The 18,498-nt window shown below is 35.6% G+C and overlaps 1 protein-coding gene across 1 annotated transcript; it reads left to right on the top strand.

The window, feature by feature from the left end:
• The first annotated feature begins 3,634 nt into the window (after positions 1–3,634).
• On the top strand, positions 3,635–17,292 carry rel (v-rel avian reticuloendotheliosis viral oncogene homolog). The gene is made up of 10 exons (XM_067386298.1): positions 3,635–3,741; positions 4,447–4,482; positions 5,294–5,433; positions 5,537–5,685; positions 6,221–6,312; positions 12,474–12,614; positions 14,188–14,292; positions 14,719–14,934; positions 15,580–15,723; positions 15,827–17,292. The coding sequence occupies exons 1-10, from the start codon at positions 3,735–3,737 to the stop codon at positions 16,591–16,593; spliced, it is 1,797 nt and encodes a 598-aa protein (XP_067242399.1). The 5' UTR covers positions 3,635–3,734; the 3' UTR covers positions 16,594–17,292.
• Positions 17,293–18,498: the final 1,206 nt, after the last annotated feature.

Here is an 18,498-nt window from a genome sequence, read left to right as displayed (position 1 = left end):
TTTCAAAAGTAAGTCCTTTGTTCTTAAAGGGATGGGAAATGAACGTTACTCAATTCAAAATGAAGGAGAACCTAAAGAGTGAGAAACTCCCAAGTGTCTGACTTACTGAAGTGAAACTTATTGTATTAAATCAAATTTTTCATGGGATTTCAAAAAGTATGTCTTTACTTTCCATTTCAAACAAGAAAAAGTAAACGCATTAATTATTACAAGCACCTTGGCATCTCAATTCATTTCTAGCTAATTTGAATTTGTCGTCGCACTATGCACTTCCCTCGTTGGATTGGCTGTGCGTACGCTGAAGAGTATGGCAAGCCGTATTAACATTCAACTATTAACTGTTTTTAGCTGCTAGTAGTTTTGTTTAATATTTAATCCAGTAGTGATTATATATTGATTTAGTCATTTATTTATTCATTCATTCTTTATTTTGCTTCTAGTCACTATCCCCTAGTCTAGTCCAGGGATGGTGTTTACATATGGCAGAGTAAGGCAATTGCCATACCTTGGCATTCAGACAAAACAGGATAAATACTCATGAGCATCATGAGCTTTGAAAAGCTAATTTAAACGGCCTAACACCATGTCCTAACCAGACACAATGCGATAAGATTTCCAGCAGCAAGTAATTTGTCTGCCCAAACCAGACTCGAGATGCACTGCAGAAATAGAAACTGTAAAACAGATTTGTCATGTATCACCATTGTGGCTGGTTAGTACACAAAACTGATTAACATGAAAAAGATATATTTTCTTGCTTCATGTCTGGTTGGGACACAGTGTAGGCTTAGGGCTGTTTCAGAATTTGCATAGATTTCGGATTGTTGTTAAATCTGAATATCCGTGGACTCCATCCATTCTTTTAGTATGGTGGATTTTTGTCCATATTTTGTTTAGATATAATATGATTACTTGGCAATATCATTGTTGTATGGCCAGAAGGAATCATGCCATACCCTACGTTTTTGTGAAACGCCGCCACTGGTCTGATCTAGTCTTTGGAAGTCCATGTAATGATGCTTTGCCCTTGCAGTGAAAAAGTCTTTCCATAGTGATTAAGTTTTCCTGGCCTTACAACTATTTGTTTGAGGGCAAGCCAAAAAAGCCAGCATGCAGCATTGTGCAAAAATACATGGTGACGTAGCTACATTACGGAAGTAACAGCAGGATTACAGACAAGGGCTGCATCCGAAATCGCACAGTTCCCTACTATATAGTATGCAAAAAACAGTTTGAGATAAAATAAGTATGTCCAAATTCACAGTACTTCTAAAAGAGTAGGCAAAAAGTACCCCTGAAGTGCACATGCGATGGGCACTTTACAATCCCATGAGCCCGTGGGGAGAGGATTTGTGAACGGCAGTGAAGCGACGCAACTGACGCTGATAATGATAATAACAACATGCCGAATGTGGTACGTCCAGATTATATTCATAATACACACATTCATACTATATAGAACATACTTGCAAAGTTACTTATTTAAAATTAGTACCTACTTGAGAGTATGCGATTTCGGACACAGCCACGGCATTTGAGGCTGGTGTTTTTGGTTGAACATTTTAACTCCCTTTGATGCTTTGATGTGGACCTTTTCTGCTTTGTAACTTTGCAAATTGTTTACATGAAAAGAAAGGTAAGAGATTTTACACACACACATATATATATATATATATATATATATATATATATATATGTGTGTGTGTGTGTCCCCTTTAAATGATGAGAACACTAGTAAAATGTTTAAGTTTTTCTTTAATTATCTAATATCTTTCTATCTTGCTGTTTTATGTTTTAGAAAAACACTTTATTTTGATGTCTGAAGGACAAACATGATGATGACAAATGTAGTACAAGGTTAAAAATGGTGATTGGGTTCCACAACCTTTTCACAACTTTAAAAAGTTTTGCTTTTGTTGTTGCACTTACTGAGTATTTCTTAGTTACTAACTATCCACCTAGTGTCTTTTACAGTATTTACTAGTATTTATTTATTTACATATTAGTAGTACCTATTTATGAGAACAAATCTATCCCAATTGTTACTACTAATATTTTGAATTTATAATTTCATTAAAAGCAATTTCTTTTTTACTCTTTATAAGTACTGACTAATCAGAATGGCTATAGTTAATTAAAAATCTTAGTTAATAGCTAGTGACAAACTAGTGCCTATTCAATTAGTACTAGGAAAACTGGAGAAACTATTTGAATAGTGTAACACTTTATTTTAGTGTCCTTGTTACATTACATGTACTTACTGCAGTAATAAGAGCAAATTATACATAATTACATGCAACTAACCCCATATTAAAGTACATGTTGTTACTTAATATTAGCTACTCAGTAAATAAATATTACATACGTGCACCCAGGGCCTGAAATTAACACCCGCCAACCCGCCAAATGCGGGTAGATTTCAGCTGTGGCGGGTAAGACAGCCACTCCCACTAGCCAATTTGGCGGGTTGAATATAATTTCAGTTTACAGCCAAGGGATCGTCGAAGATCGTCGTAGCACAACATTACAATCCAATCACACAATTCGTTATTTACATGCAGTTAGTGAAGGAGGGATAGGCGGAATTGCGCTAAATTACACACAACAGAAGCGCTCTCTCGCGTGCGCTCTCTCTCTCTCTCTGTCGCGAACGCTATCAGTTCTCCTCGCGCCTGAGTAGCCAAATACACGTGCACACAGATGTCTAAATGTCCATCGTGTGGAGTATCTCGCGTGAATACAGTCGGTTATTATGGCTTAAGTGGACGTAAACAGGTGAGTAATAACTGAATATGCGTCAGTTACGTCCATGCATTCAGCTGCCCAATTAAATAGGTCATTAATGTTAATCAAACAACAAAAGATGTTCAATAAATGTAGGCTATATGTGTATCTATAAACCTAGTGTATCTGAAAAAAGATTATTTTTAATTTACTATTGTTTTTGTAATTAGCTTCTTTGTTCTTTTATATAGCCTAACACAAATAATTAAATAAAATTTCTCATATTAGCCCATGCTCATATTGTCCACCTCTTGCCCATCTTTACATACCAGCTGATATACAATGTAGTCTTGATTTAGGTGGTCAATCTGCATTTAAAAGTTTGAAAGGGTTTTAAATCTTCTAAATCAAGTAAAATGACTCGAAATAAAGTAATTTAAGCATAACAAAGTCAACTTTAATCATATAAAATGTAATTTACCAACATCAAAATTGTGGCCAGTGAAAATGCTGAGTGGCTAGTAACTTTGGAAAACCACTAGCCACAGTGGCTGGTGAGCAAAAAAGTTCATTTCAAGCCCTGCTTGCACCTTAAGAATAGTTATTAGTAAAACTAAAAATATTATCAGCAGCAGATATAAAATGCATCAAATTCAAAGGCAAAATGTGATTTTTTTTTTACTAGTAACAATGGAATGATTACTTGTCAATTTTGGAATAGTGAGTGGTAGCAAAAGAATACACATCTAATAAATAGCATCTAATAAATAGTTAGTGAAATGAGGGGGGGGATCATTGTATTGTAAATTATTACTAGTAAATTGGGATTAAATGTTAAACCGGCTTGCCATAGAGAAGGGCGTGCATATATCTGGTCTGTGGGAGGGCATATTGTATATAGTGGGGAATTCCCAGTCAATACTCTTCTGTGTTGAAGTGTTACTGTATATCTGTTCAGCACTTTAGAGCTCGGACGTAAGACAATCCTAAAACAAGGGTGTTCGCATAATATGTCTGGTGAGTACCTGTATTATTAAGTTAATCAAGTAACTGTGTTTTTTACGGTCCCTTTCTTGCTCTTTGCGATTTAATTCAAGTATGCTTCCAAATAATATCTGTGATAGATAGTCGAATCGGAACAGCACCGTGGTTATGTTTAATGAGTTGTTTATGTAGCCAATTAAAGATACTTAATCTGCCAACTTATACTTTTATTATATAGACTCCGTCACAATAATAATGACTCTGTTTTATGCTGTCTTCTGTTGTCTTGAGATGGTAAATCTTCACAATGTAATTTGTCATCTTTACAATGTAACATGTTCTGTATTTTTTTAATCGAAATTCTACTTAAGAAAACATACAGCTTGCAGTTTTATATTTTATAGGGAATGAAAAGCAGTTATCTTTGTGCAACTGTACAATTACAGAAAGCTCTTGCTAAAGAAATGCAGTATGATTCCCATTACCTGAAAACAAAATTGTAAAGATGAGGCTTCTAATCTTAAGAAAAATCCCATGTAAACTAAACAAATCAAATGAGTTATCAGTACATGAATACATGAGGGACAAAGTAATACCAGGAAATAAAAATGAGGAACTTTTAAAAGCTGTTTCAGCTCTCTTATTCTCATTTGCATGTTTGTTTTAATTTTTCTACAATACCAATGCATTGATTTCCTATATTGATTTATGTTCTTCTATTCATGCTTTCTTGTACAGTGCATTCCCTCTCAATGCACAGGGACCCCAATCTAAGTAAGTAGCCTACATTATATCCATTTGTGTCATACTAGTATCATGTTTAGAGTTAAGTTTAGGGTGGATCATAAACTCTGACTAATCACTCATTAAATATGTTCAAACGTCACCCAGTTGCCCTCATAAAACCGATGTAATGTTCAGATTTTCTTACATTACTTCCTCTTTTGTTTGATAAAGATATGACTTCCTGTAAGTGACAAATTTCATGAACAGGCAGTAGTGAGTGACATCTGCACACTACACTATCATGCATTGGATATATTTCATGCATAATAGCCATAGATTTAATATCTTCCCCAGCTTATTTTATCAGAATTCATAGTGTAAGAATGCATATGCGAATAGATCTCACCTATTTGTGTCAGTGTCAGAAGCAAGCGTGTTAAAAACCAAATATATCGCATGGCAAATCCAGCTGTGTGTGCAGGTGTTTGACGAAATTATGATTAAGTATACATGTTTATTGGCATAGTGACACCTGGGAGAGCACGTAAAATGTCTGTGCTGACAGGTGCAGAGAGCGGGAAATTATTTACCAGCAGGCTGCGTTGTTTGTGGTCAGGTTATGGTCAGGTTCTGTGAAAGACAAAAGTTGTTTCTGCAGGTGTTTCGAGCCCTTTGCAATGTTCTTATGCATCTTTAGTGTTGCCATATTAATAAACAGTAGATATAAGCACATAGGTGAGCCTATCTGCTGCCACAGAGCTAATTTAAGTTTTTAACATGCTTTTAAATCATTTTGAATATTTAAATTAATGAAATTCACATCTCTGAGACTAATGTTATTTTGACGGTTTCTGTACAGTGGGAGAGCCCTGTGCTCAGATCTTCGAGCAGCCAAAACAGAGAGGCATGCGCTTCAGGTACAAATGTGAGGGTCGTTCAGCGGGCAGCATACCGGGAGAAAGAAGCTCTGACAATAACAGAACCTACCCAAGCATTCAGGTACCTGCTTTTAAAGGCTTACACCACCAAGAAACTGTATAATTAAACTTAGCCTACTTACTTAGTAAGAAATTGTGTCTCTATTCCTATGGCTTTCTATTAGATACTAAATGTTAACGTGAAAGGAAAAGTACGTGTTACCTTGGTGACCAAAAGCGAACCATACAAACCCCATCCCCATGACCTAGTGGGTAAGGACTGCAAGGATGGTTATTACGAGGCAGAGTTTGGACCTGAACGTAGGGTCATTGCGTAAGTTGATGCTTTTAATGTTAAAATGTCTTAATAATTTTGATGTGGTTAAAAACCTTTTGATTTAATATATATTATCTGCATGTTTTGCTCTAATCTCGTTTGGTTCTGTTACTATTTTCCTCTTAATGAAATGAAACATCTCTATGCCCCACATCAAAGCCATTCCAATGTGCTTTCCGTATTACTCCAGCCCACACACTACCACATTTCTCTTCCGAAGGGCTGTCCATTCTTCTTCTTTTTTTTTATTTTATTTTTTTTTTTAAAGAAGCATGTTGTTTCAGAGTAGGGAGCCATGCAGGGGATTCCCCCAGTATGCAAAATGAGAGCCTTAGAGCTCCAGTCTGCCCTCAATTTTAAACAGTATGTCAGTATGGTTAGTTCTTAACCTCACTCTTCCTGTAAACTTTAGTCTTTGGGATCAGAGTTCAAGGCGGACAATACCATTACCAATACCATATTGAACCAATCAAATCTGGGCGCTCGAAATCAGACTACACGGATTAACAGATTGTTTATTTGTTTTTCCTAGTTTCCAGAACCTGGGCATCCAGTGTGTACGGAGAAGAGAAGTGAGAGATGCCATAATGCAGAGGTTCTCACGAGGAATCAACCCCTTCAATGGTGAGATCTAACACCACATTTTCTCTCCAGGCCCAAAATAGATTCCAAAATTCTGCAAATTTCCCCCCAAATTGGGGGAAATTAAAGGTGCAGTCCGTAACCTTTTCTGTTTTGAAAATGTAAAACATTTATATACAGAGCGAGTACATCATGAATCCATTTTCCAAACTGTATTTTTGTCTTATCCTGAATCACTACTTATATTAAGTGTTTATATTCTTACTATTTTAGAACGGTCGGCTCGCCACTGCTGCAGAGTAGCCCAGTTTATAGACACAAACGGAGAGAAGTAGCTCCGACTAGAATATTCTTCCTCAATACGTATGGAGATTTGTTTATTAACCGCTTAAAGGGTTAGTTCACCCAAAAATGAAAATTCTGTCATTTATTACTTACCCTCATGTCGTTTCACACCCATAAGACCTTCGTTAATCTTCGGAACACAAATTAAGATATTTTAATTGAAATCCGATTGCTCCGTGAGGCCTCCATAGGAAGCAATGTCACTTCCTCTGTCAAGATCCATAAAGGTACTAAAAACATATTTAAATCAGTTCATGTGAGTACAGTGGCTCAATATTAATATTATAAAGTGACGAGAATACTTTTGGTGCGGCAAAAAAAACAAAATAACGACTTATTTCAGAAAGCATCGGAGCATAAATGAATCAGTGTGTCGAATCATGAATCGGATTACGGGTCAAACCGCCAAACTGCTGAAATCATGTGACTTTGGCGCTCCGAACTGCAGATTCGACACACTGATTCACTGTGCTCCGATGCTTTCTGAAGCATTGTTTTGAAATCTGCCATCACTAAATAAGTCGTTATTTTGGTTTTTTGCCGCACCAAAAATATTCTCGTCGCTTTATAATATTAATATTGAGCCACTGTACTCACATGAACTGATTTAAATATGTTTTTAGGATATCCTTTATGGATCTTGACAGAGAAAGTGACATTGCTCCCTATGCAGGCCTCACGGAGCCATCGGATTTCAACTAAAATATCTTAATTTGTATTCCTAAGATTAACGAAGCTCTTACAGGTGTGAAACGACATGAGGGTAAGTAATAAATGACAGAATTTTCATTTTTGGGGGAACTAACCCTTTAAGTGCCAAAAGTTACAGACTGCAGCTTTAATAAAAATTGCAGATTCCATCTCGGCCTTCTAATCGCCCTTTCTTACGTCTAATCATTATTACCGACCCAGTTTCTTTCGCTTTCACTCTCGTTATCAGACACACAGTATTTATATGACAGTCAACAACATCACGCTGTTAAAATCACAAATGCTTACACATTTCTGTCTTTTCTGCGTTTGATACTGTATGACAAAAACTATCATCTGACAATGCAGGTAGAGTAGAGAAAGAACCACTTCTCTTTATTTAGTGAAGATGTTGCAAAACTGGCTGCGGTATTGAGCGGCATATGATCATGGGGAATTTATTCAGATAGGGAGGAATGTCAAGAGGAACTGTAAACTATACAATTTTGTGTAACAGATAACTTTCTGCCTTGAATATGCAAACAGCCAAATACTTCAGGAATTCCATGCAAACTATTGTGTGGGAGGAAAGTATAACAGGGTGGAGATATTTAAAGCAACTTATCTAGGTAAATGTTTTATTTATTTATTTATTTATTTTTTGCACAATCAGCAACATCTTTGTGATACGGAAGTCTATAATGAAGTGGCATTATTTGTGCTTTGTCAGTACTTGGTGTAATGGTAAGCGCAAAAGTGGCATAATGATACTGGAAGTATTGAGTAGCTATTGGATATGCTGCAGTGTTAACTTAACGCTTGGTTGATTTGCTTGCACTTTGAAATGAGGCTTTCTTATGATATTATATGTAGTGTTATATATACAGTACAGTCCAAAAGTTTGGAACCACTAAGATTTTTAATGTTTTTAAAAGACGTTTCGTCTGCTCACCAAGGCTACATTTATTTAATTAAAAATACAGTAAAAAACAGTAATATTGTGAAATATTAATACAATTTAAAATAACTGTGTACTATTTGAATATATTTGACAAATAATTTATTCCTGTGATGGCAAAGCTGAATTTTCAGCATCGTTACTCCAGTCTTCAGTGTCACATGATCCTTCAGAAATCATTCTAATATGCTGATTTGCTGCTCAAGAAACATTTATGATTATTTTCAATGTTGAAAACAGTTGTGTACTTTTTTTCAGGATACCTTGATGAATAGAAAGTTCAAAAGAACAGCATTTATCTGAAATACAAAGCTTCAGTAGCATTATACACTACCGTTTAAACGTTTGGGGTCAGTAAGAATTTTTATTTTTATTTTTTTGAAAAGAAATGAAAGAAATTAATACTTTTATTCAGCAAGGATGCATTAAATCAATCAAAAGTGGCAGTAAAGACATTTATAATGTTACTAAAGATTAGATTTCAGATAAACACTGTTCTTTTGAACTTTCTATTCATCAAATAATCCTGAAAAAAATATTGTACACAAATATTTTGTACAATTGTACACATTAAATGTTTCTTGAGCAGCAGATCAGCATATTAGACTGATTTCTGAAGGATCATGTGACACTGAAGACTGGAGTAATGATGCTGAAAATTCAGCTTTGCATCACAGGAATAAATTACTTTGTGAAATATATTCAAATAGAAAACAGTTATTTTAAATTGTAATAATATTTCACAATATTACTGTTTTTTACTGTATTTTTAATTAAATAAATGTAGCCTTGGTGAGCAGACGAAACTTCTTTTAAAAACATTAAAAATCTTAGTGGTTCCAAACTTTTAGACTGTACTGTAAATTGATTCAACAAGCATGTCACATTATGTCAGCAGTTGGTATATAATCAGTATGTAGTTTAATTCCACTGCCTAGCCAAACAATATTTGAGAAATTATTGGTTGAACATAGGGAATATCAGATTGTGACTTTGGATCTGTGTTTGCTTCCGCATGCTTGTACTGATGCTCTCTGTGGTAACGGGCTGTTTGAGGCACAGCTCTCACTTCTGCTGTGATAACCAAATAAAGATCTCCTTCTTTGGCTGCATAACGCTAACAGTCCCCTGAAATTATGTAGATTAGTCATGGTGACAGTCGTAGTGAGATTAGTTTTGATATTACTTTTGAAGTTTGGTCATGTGTTGAAAGGATGACCTGCCAGCAATGACCTCATTTGCACTGACGTTATCCCACAATAATTTCAATAATGACGCTTTCAAATACAGTATATACTGTCATTCATTTCAATTATTGACTAGGTAATAGTGTGTTTTTGCAACAAGGTTTTCATTTCGCGGTTAGGGCTGTCACAAACATGAAAGTGTAGCTGATCATGAATCGTCATACCAGTAATTTGGATTAATGATGTAATTGTTTCATGTTCGGTTTAATACTCATACACTGAAAAACATTTGGTGTATGATTTCATTTGAAACAGTTTTCACTCAGAAATTGCTAGTAAATGTCACAATTACAAGTGTGTCAAGTGTCACATTGAATTTAACCGTGAAATCTTGACTATTTTCTTGTAAAACACACTCCAATAACTTAAAAAAAAGACATAATTTATTCACATTGGACTTGAAATCATTCTTTAAAATATCAAGGCTTTAAAGACTTTAAAAAATTTACAAATGCACTAAAAATTTAGAAAATATTATTATATAAATATATATTTATATGTAATATAGATTAAATAAAAGTATTGCGCTCCTATTTATACTTCATTTTTATTCATATAATATAATATTTTGCAAGTAATATATTTATTTTAGTGTCCACATGTTAAAACCTTTGGTCTGAGCGTTCAAATTCTGCGCAACTGCACATCACGACAGTATGTGCATTTGAACATTCCTATGTTTGCTTACAATTCACAATATGTGACTGGAATTTATGTGATTACAATATGTGATCACAGTAATCACAATTAGTTCAATTAGTAGGCATACATTTCATGTTGCGAAAAAGAATGTTTGAGGTTACCCATAGCTGAGTTTGCTGTGATGGGTGCTGAGTGGGTGTTCTGCTCATTATGGTGTTAGATGTCACAGATGGTGGGTTCAGGTGACGAGAGATGAGTGTGAGGCTTGGGAATGGTGGTATGCCCACAGAATGGAGAATCTTTACCTGCCTGCCCCCATTTCTCTCTCTAGCTCTCACCCTCTTCTTCACCTTCCACCAGCCCACGCTAACCTAAATCATCCCCCACCTGCAACTGCTGTCCGCCGGTTCCTCTTGCTCTCTGCCTTCATTAAATTCAGAACCAGAGGCGCACATATACGCAAATAAACATGACCACACCACTGCTCGCAGTTGCCTTTCTCACACTCCACCTCTTGCTATCTTCAGCACCCACTCATCTCCTCCCACTTTATCTCTGTTCCTCTGTTACCTCGCTACACATCTTGTCTGTTTTACATCTGTCTGCTGTGCTCCTCACTTGCTCGCCTTCCCTCTCCATCTTTCTTTCCCACTTCTGGGCTTGTGGCCTGAACAGAGGTGTCTCTTCACGTCAGGAGGTCGGCCCCCTCACTGCAGAGTCGTCAGTGATACTCTGTCACTCGAACTCTCTTTCTAACCCGCTGTGATATTTCCACCTGCTGTGACCTCAGAGCTCTCAAAGCTCGTCACGGCTGTGGGCGGGATAGCCGTGGGGTGTAAAGAGACAGACTCCTGAGAGTGTGAGTGGGCAGAGAGGCACACACTGAGAAATGTCTACACCAACACCGTGTGGGTGGTTGTGCGTTTGTAGGCTGATGTGTCAGTGGCATTTCTGGTGATGCTGCCGAGTAGAATCTGCAAGAGCACTACATGCTGCTTGCTTTTCCATTTACGCTTTATATTAAGATTCGTTGCGGTTGGTCCGAGGTGGATGCCACTAAACACAGAGGCCCTCGCAAGTGGCCACACCCGTTGTTTTGTCTCTCCTGATGCAGTGCCTCAGATTGTCATCTCAGAGTGAGTGCAGAGGATAGAGAGATTACACACTTTGTTTTTTACTGTGACATGACTATATGAATTACTTATTTTTTATTATAAATAAATGCATATATTTTGCATAAATTACTATGAATTATTATAAAAAATTACAAAAAAAATAACTAAAAGCAATGCAAAACAACACAATAAATAAACTTTACTATGTTCAAATAATATATCATTTGATTTAGTATTTGGTGCATTACAGCACTATATTTAGTTCACTATATTGTATCGAAGTTAGAAATTCCAGTATCTTGACAACATTAAATATTAATGTTGGCAAGATACTGGAATTTCTAACTTCGATACGATACAATGAAACGTATTGAATATTGATTATTTTCATATATATATTAATGTTGTCACAATACTGGCATTTCTAACTTCGATATGATACCATGAAAAGTATCGAATATTGATATTTTTCGTATATATATATATATATAAGCATTACCATCTCATTACCATAATGCAAAAATAAAATAATAAAAAAATACAAAATAAATAGTAAAGTTCATATTATATTATATATATATATATATATATATAAACACTGTATATTATGCTGCTTTTTGCATTGCCATCAGTTTGAAGATTTAAATAAACTAAAAATATAATAAATACTGTAATATTTAAATCTTCAAACTGATGGCAATAAAAAAAAGAGGCATTATATATATATATATATATATATATAAATGTTGTCACAATACTGGAATTTCTAACTTAGATACGATACCATGAAAAAAAAGTTCTAACTCGATGCGATACGGTGAATATTAATACTTTTCATATTTTATATATATATATATATATATATAATATGAACTTTACTATTTATTTTGTATTTTTTTATTATTTTATTTTTGCATTATGGTAATGAGATGGTAATGCTTTATTATCATGAAAAAATCTCATAATTTAAAAATTCTAAAAACATAATCACAAGTTGTTCAAGTGTGTCAGCTAGTTTTGAACAAACTGACCTGGTTTTCGTTCTCGTGCCTGTTTCATTTTCCTCTCCCTCTTCCCCTTTTAACTCATTCACATGACTCTCTGTATATCTCCTGTTCTGTTTTGACACAAATTACACCTGTGATTAATGTGTTGATATGGATTTTGCACACACTGCAATGTTGAACGTGTGTTTTGTGTCCACAGTTCCCCGGGAACAGCTGCTACAGACTGAGGAGTATGATCTGAACGTGGTGCGTCTATGCTTCCAAATTTACCTGCAAGATGAAACCGGGATGTACAACACCATGCTGCCTCCCATCGTCTCCAACCCCATCTATGACAACAGTGAGTTGGCACAAATAAGTAGCACAAAGCATTAAATGTGAAGTGTGTCATTTCTGCATAGCAACAAACTTCAAAACTGTTTGTTTGACAACATAACTTTGACTCAGCTACTGATGAGAATTTGGGGTGGGGCAACCTGTTTTTGTTCAGCGGCAGACCTGGGTTGTGTTTGGTGTCACTAGTATTACACTTCACTAAGGATGAGGGGGTCAATCTTAAAATATTAATAATGATTTCAACAACCATGTTGTATTAAGAGGAAGTGGGGGGGTTTATTCTGATTATTTTCGTATTTATTTGTCTTGAAGATTTTTTATTATTATTATTTTATATAATATCTTTACAACATATTTTAAAAAACAATGAGGGAGAAAATGCGTATGGGAATAGTTATTTATTTTTTAATATTTTATTTATATATTACTGTGCCTTTTTGCATTGGCTTTAGTTTGTTGATTTAATAAATAAAACAAAATTACAGTATTTTTTTTACTATAATATACTAATGATAGTATTTTTTTGTAATTTAAATTTTACCCCATTCCAAGCTAGATGTGACATTTATTATAAGCTAAAAGTTTTTTGTGGAGTTTTATATGGTTGTTAAATGATTGTTCTATATCATGTTCTAAAATTCATGTAAATTAATTATAATTCAAAAACAAGTGAGTCTAATTTGAGTCTTAGGATTATTTAATATTAATAATTCAATTTTATACAGAGAAAACACAAAACTTTTGCTTTTAATACAGGTACTGGTTTTCAGTATCTGCTATATTAGTTATATTTTAGATTTAGAAGAAAGTGGTTTGGCGAAACCCTTCAGAATGCAACAGTTTTGTGTCAGTTTTGACTAATTTACTGTTTGGCATGATGCAAGTCACTGAAGATATAGCTGTGGCAATGCATTGCTTAGGTGACAGGGCTGTCAGTGGCCACATCCCACACTACAGGAAGTGAGCACGGTCCATTTCAACACTTCCTCACGTGATAGTGTTGTACAGCGCGAGCAGAACAGCAGTGCATGCAGAGTGTTTTTTGTGGTTGTGCGATGCTAAATAAGTCAGAGCGGATAAAAAAAGCTCATGCCATGACTTGGTTAATGGTTAAAACTCTTTCATCTGCTTGTAGAGGCTGATTCTCAAGTCTTTCATGTTGTACTCATGACAATACAGTAAAGTAGACTTATTGTTTAGAAAATGTGAGCTTGAAAACGTAGATGTTTCAAAAAAAAGCATGTGTAGGTATGTTTGACCTGAAATATTTGCAGCCAGCGTTAATATGGTTAGCTGTTAAATCTAACCATAAATATGAAATCAACCTCGTACAAACCCAGAAAAAGAGGAAGCAATAAACAACCTCGCCCTCACTGTCTAAATCATGACAGGTTTGACTGCTTTTTTTTAGTCTCAGGACATAATGTTTGCAAGTGTGGCTGTGCCTGCAGATACTAAGATAAAGTCAAAGAAGGCGAGAGATTATTTCCTACTGCTAATAGCAATGCGTGTCTGTGTTTCAAGATTGTTAAAGCTGACTTTCGAATCCTTATTCTCAAAGCCTGTGCTTTTTTCAGGGGCCCCGAACACAGCCGAACTGCGAATCTGCCGAGTGAACAAGAACAGTGGCAGTGTGAAGGGAGGTGATGAGATTTTCCTCCTCTGCGATAAAGTTCAGAAAGGTACAGGACCGTTTTAAATCTTTACAGCTATTTTCAGCTACCAATTTCAGCTATTTTGCTAACTAGAATAAGAACACCCCTATCCCTCAAACTAAACATCCTTTCTCCAAAATGTCATCACCAAAAAGTCAGAATGATTGACAAGACCTCTTCTGAATGACTAAAAAAATCACAGGCCTACAGCCTGCAAAATAGCTTACAGCACCTTTATTAAAGAAAATAAAAAGCTAAAGCTAGAGATCTGAAATGAATTTTTGTATTTATTAGTCATTTATTCAATCATTTTCATGTCTTTTTCTTTTATTCATCATCCTTTTATTATTTTATTTTATTGAAAATTATCTATCCATTTCCATTGCCAGTTTATTTTTCATGCCATTCTTTCATTTAACTCATTTCTCACACCATAACATCACCTCATTCTAGATGACATTGAGGTGAGGTTCTTCACTCAGAATTGGGAGGCCAAAGGCTCTTTCTCTCAGGCGGATGTACACAGGCAAGTGGCCATAGTGTTCAAGACTCCCGCCTACTGTGACACCAACATCACAGCCCCAGTCACAGTGCGCATGCAGCTGCGCCGTCCCACGGACCAGGAGGTCAGTGAACCCATGGAGTTCAGATACCTCCCCGACGACAAAGGTAAAAAAATTTGATTTTGATCTATGTCTTCTTTGTTGTTACAAGTGGGTCAGTGACTACTAAGAGTATCTACGATAAACAGACGGGAAAATATTTTTAAAATATGGTTTAAAACACATGCGTCAACTTCCTAGAAATGTACTTTTTGTATTCATGTAGGTTTCATTTAGTTTTGGAAAAACTTTACACTATTTTCAAGAAAGGTTTAAATTTGGTGGTAGTAAAAAGTACTCATTATTTTCAAAAATGTTTTTAAAAATATTCTTTAATGAATGATGTTTTTTTTAACAAATATCAAATTAATAATTGAAAAAAAATTAAATTTTTTATTTTATTTTTTTAAATCTCGCATCATAATTAAATAACTGACAAGAACTTTTAAAAAAAGTTAAAGTCATTTTTGTTTTATTTTTTATTTTACAAATATTATGAATTATGAATTCACAAATACCATTTTTGAGGAGGCGCCCGACATGACATTTTACAACCTGAACTAAGCTTGCCTTGTCATAAATAGGTCAAATGATCATGATATAATTTCTTTTTTCTTTTATTTATTCTGCATGTTTGCATGTTGATTGCATCACATGATTTTAATGGTCGATTTGGCAGACAAAAAATGAGCATCGTTTTTTTTGTTTTCAGATCCATATGGCTGTGACATGAAGAAACGTAAAATTGAAAGCCAGATGAAGTCGTTCTCTAGCTTCTCTCAAGGAGCGATGAGCTTCATGAACAGACCAAAAGCTGTGCCTTCAACCAACATGATGAATCAGAGAATCAAAATCGGTAAGACGCAGGCCACTTTCCATGTAGCTCGTACTAAATAATACATGAAAATATTCTTTACGCAGACAAAATAATTATATAACACAGCATACTCTTTTTACAGAGCCAACATATTGTTATCGTCCTTCCAACCATGGAGCGGTGCGCCCAAATCAATATCACAAAGCACCTCCGTCCTGCCCCATGATGCCACCGCTATCAGAAACCCCAACACCAGGAACACTCAGTCAAGCATGGCCCGGTCAAGTCAGCAGCAACGGAGCTAGTAATGGGGTGGGCCTACAGCAGGTCAACCCAAGTCCCAACATGTCCACCACAGGGGATAGTGGAAACAGCCTGCCTCAACTGACCCCTTTGGATCTGGAGATTCTTCAACCCAATGGCCCAACCAGCAGCCAGTCTCGACAGGACCAACCGAACCAGCAAGTTCAGCAATCCCAGCAGCCATCTCAAAGACAAGGACTGGAAGGAGCCCATCCCTGGTTTAATTTTAGCTCCCAACAGCCTCAAAGCACACAGAATGGAGCAACAGGCACCGGTGGGTCACTGGGAACGGGGTACCCGTATACACCCAACATAGATGATGAGTTCTTTCAAAACCTCATAGGAAACCAGCACTTGAAGCAGGAAACTCAAGGGCTGAGCAACATGGCTGTGCTGGGGCCTGCCTGCACCTCTTCTTCAGAGTGTGTGCAGTCCTTCACCGCCCTCCTGAACTGCACCAACCCCAATGTAAGTACTCCAGAGAGCATGAGGCTAATGGAGGCCAGTGGGCCCAATCAGATGGTCTCACAGTTACAGTATCCTTCCAGCAGCATGGGGCAGGACAGCCATCTTGATTCTTACGCCTGGCAGTACTTCCCAGAATAGCGTTGAATTCCATCAACAAGTGTTCTAAATGGTCATGATTTTGTTTTTTTTAAACAAAGGCTCCGATTCATGTTCACTGAATGTATTTTTCTGAAGATCAGGAGGGTTTGTTGTCCTGGAAATACTGTAAGATGCTGCCACCAATTTGGTAAGGCAGTGAGATTTTATAAAACATTTATAACCGTCTGATGGTCATATTGGAAATGTTTGGGACCATTTGTCCACAAACACTTAAGTATGGCAGGAGAATTGTGTTCCTTAAGGTTGGAACTAGCAGGGAATTGTCCCTGGGTAATGGCTATGTCATTTTACAACATGCTTCTTATCCAAGGTTCTCAAACTGTTCAAACAAGGTCTTTCATTGGTAACTCGAAAGTAATATTATGGCTTTAGAAAACTACTACCAATGTCTCATTCTGTTTTTACTTTATTCATCATACACTTGTGCTAATTGTAAAATTTGCTTTTACATCACAGTTTTTGTGGGTGAATTTTGTATTTTTATAAAATGAAAGTTTGTACTACTGAACATGGATTTTGTTATGTGGTATTTGCTACATTCTGAGCTGATTTGTGGCTACAATACTGTTATGTGTAGGTGACAAATGTTTGTTTTATTTCATACTGGTCATTTGATTGCATAATATGTTTCTGTTTCACATCCCAAAGTTCAGGTAAATAAAATAATAAACTCTCTAATTTGGGTCTACATAGTTCCTTTCCTATTTTCAGTTATAAGAATAAAGAGGGGTCTTTCCAGTCCAGCTTGGAGTTTTGTGACCTGGAGGGGTGATGCAACTGACACATGCTCTTAATGAGAATATGAAAACCATTGAAGCAGTCCTTGTCATTCAAGAGGTTTCGACTCCCAACAGGGCTATATATATATATATATATATATATATATATATATGCATAGAAACACATTGCTATTTTGATGAGTTACTCAATTGATTTTGAAACTTGGGAATTTTTGACTTCCTAGTCTAGTTTTTGATTCACTTTTTTCCACAATTTGGAAATATACTCTTACTTTTTGTTTCTCTTTTATGTCGTTTCAGTACTGTAGCATTACAAAATGATGATGATTGCATATATAACGGGATATTGCATATACAGGGCATGGCCTGAACACCATCAGTTAAACAATTTGAATTACTGAATTGATAATAAATTACAAATGAGCAACAGGGATAAAATCCATAAATGACCACCACCCTCCTTAGGTGATAGAAGTTGCAATACTGTAAAAATATTGACCTGCCATTCAAGCGTTTGGGGTTGGCGCATTTGTTTCTGAAAGAAGTTTCCTATGATCAAAAATAGTAAAATCAGTAATATGGAGAAAAAATTATTATAATTTATAATAACTGTTTTCTATTTTAATATACTTTAAAATGCCATTTATTCCTGTGATGGCAAAGCTGAATTTTCAGCATCATTACTCCGGTCTTCAGAGTCACATGATCCTTCAGAAATCATTTGGTATGCAAGAAACATTTCTTTTTATTCTCAATGTTGAAAACAGTTGTGCTGTTTAATATTTTGGTGAAAGCAGAGTAGAGTAAGAAAAATTAAGGTAATAAAGTAACATCTAGTTTATAATTTGATTTATGTTGGAATGGATGTCCTACGAATAAGCAGATTCGCTTCGCTATTTTATATAAAACATCCACACATGCTAAATGAACAAACTCAAAAAAAAATAGACATGGTTTATTTGGCAGCTTTCAGCAATAACAATAGCCTAATAATTTAATTATGTCCATTAAACAGTGTGATTAATACATTTATTTGTGCCAAAGAGAAACTTAAGCTTCAAAGAAAAATGCTTGAATCTTGTACAAAAGCAGGAACAATCATAGGACAATGGTGTGAGTCATTCATTTTAGGTAAACATTTATA

The sequence above is a fragment of the Chanodichthys erythropterus genome, chromosome 5 (assembly GCF_024489055.1).
Source record: "Chanodichthys erythropterus isolate Z2021 chromosome 5, ASM2448905v1, whole genome shotgun sequence".
NCBI classification, from domain to species: domain Eukaryota; kingdom Metazoa; phylum Chordata; class Actinopteri; order Cypriniformes; family Xenocyprididae; genus Chanodichthys; species Chanodichthys erythropterus.
This window is presented reverse-complemented; position numbering and strand designations above follow the sequence as displayed.

Coding starts and splice junctions, on each gene's coding strand:
- rel (XM_067386298.1), top strand. Junction 5,686..6,220: donor CCTGAACGTAGGGTCATTGC/GTAAGTTGATGC, acceptor TGTTTTTCCTAG/TTTCCAGAACCTGGGCATCC. Junction 12,615..14,187: donor CAACCCCATCTATGACAACA/GTGAGTTGGCAC, acceptor TGCTTTTTTCAG/GGGCCCCGAACACAGCCGAA.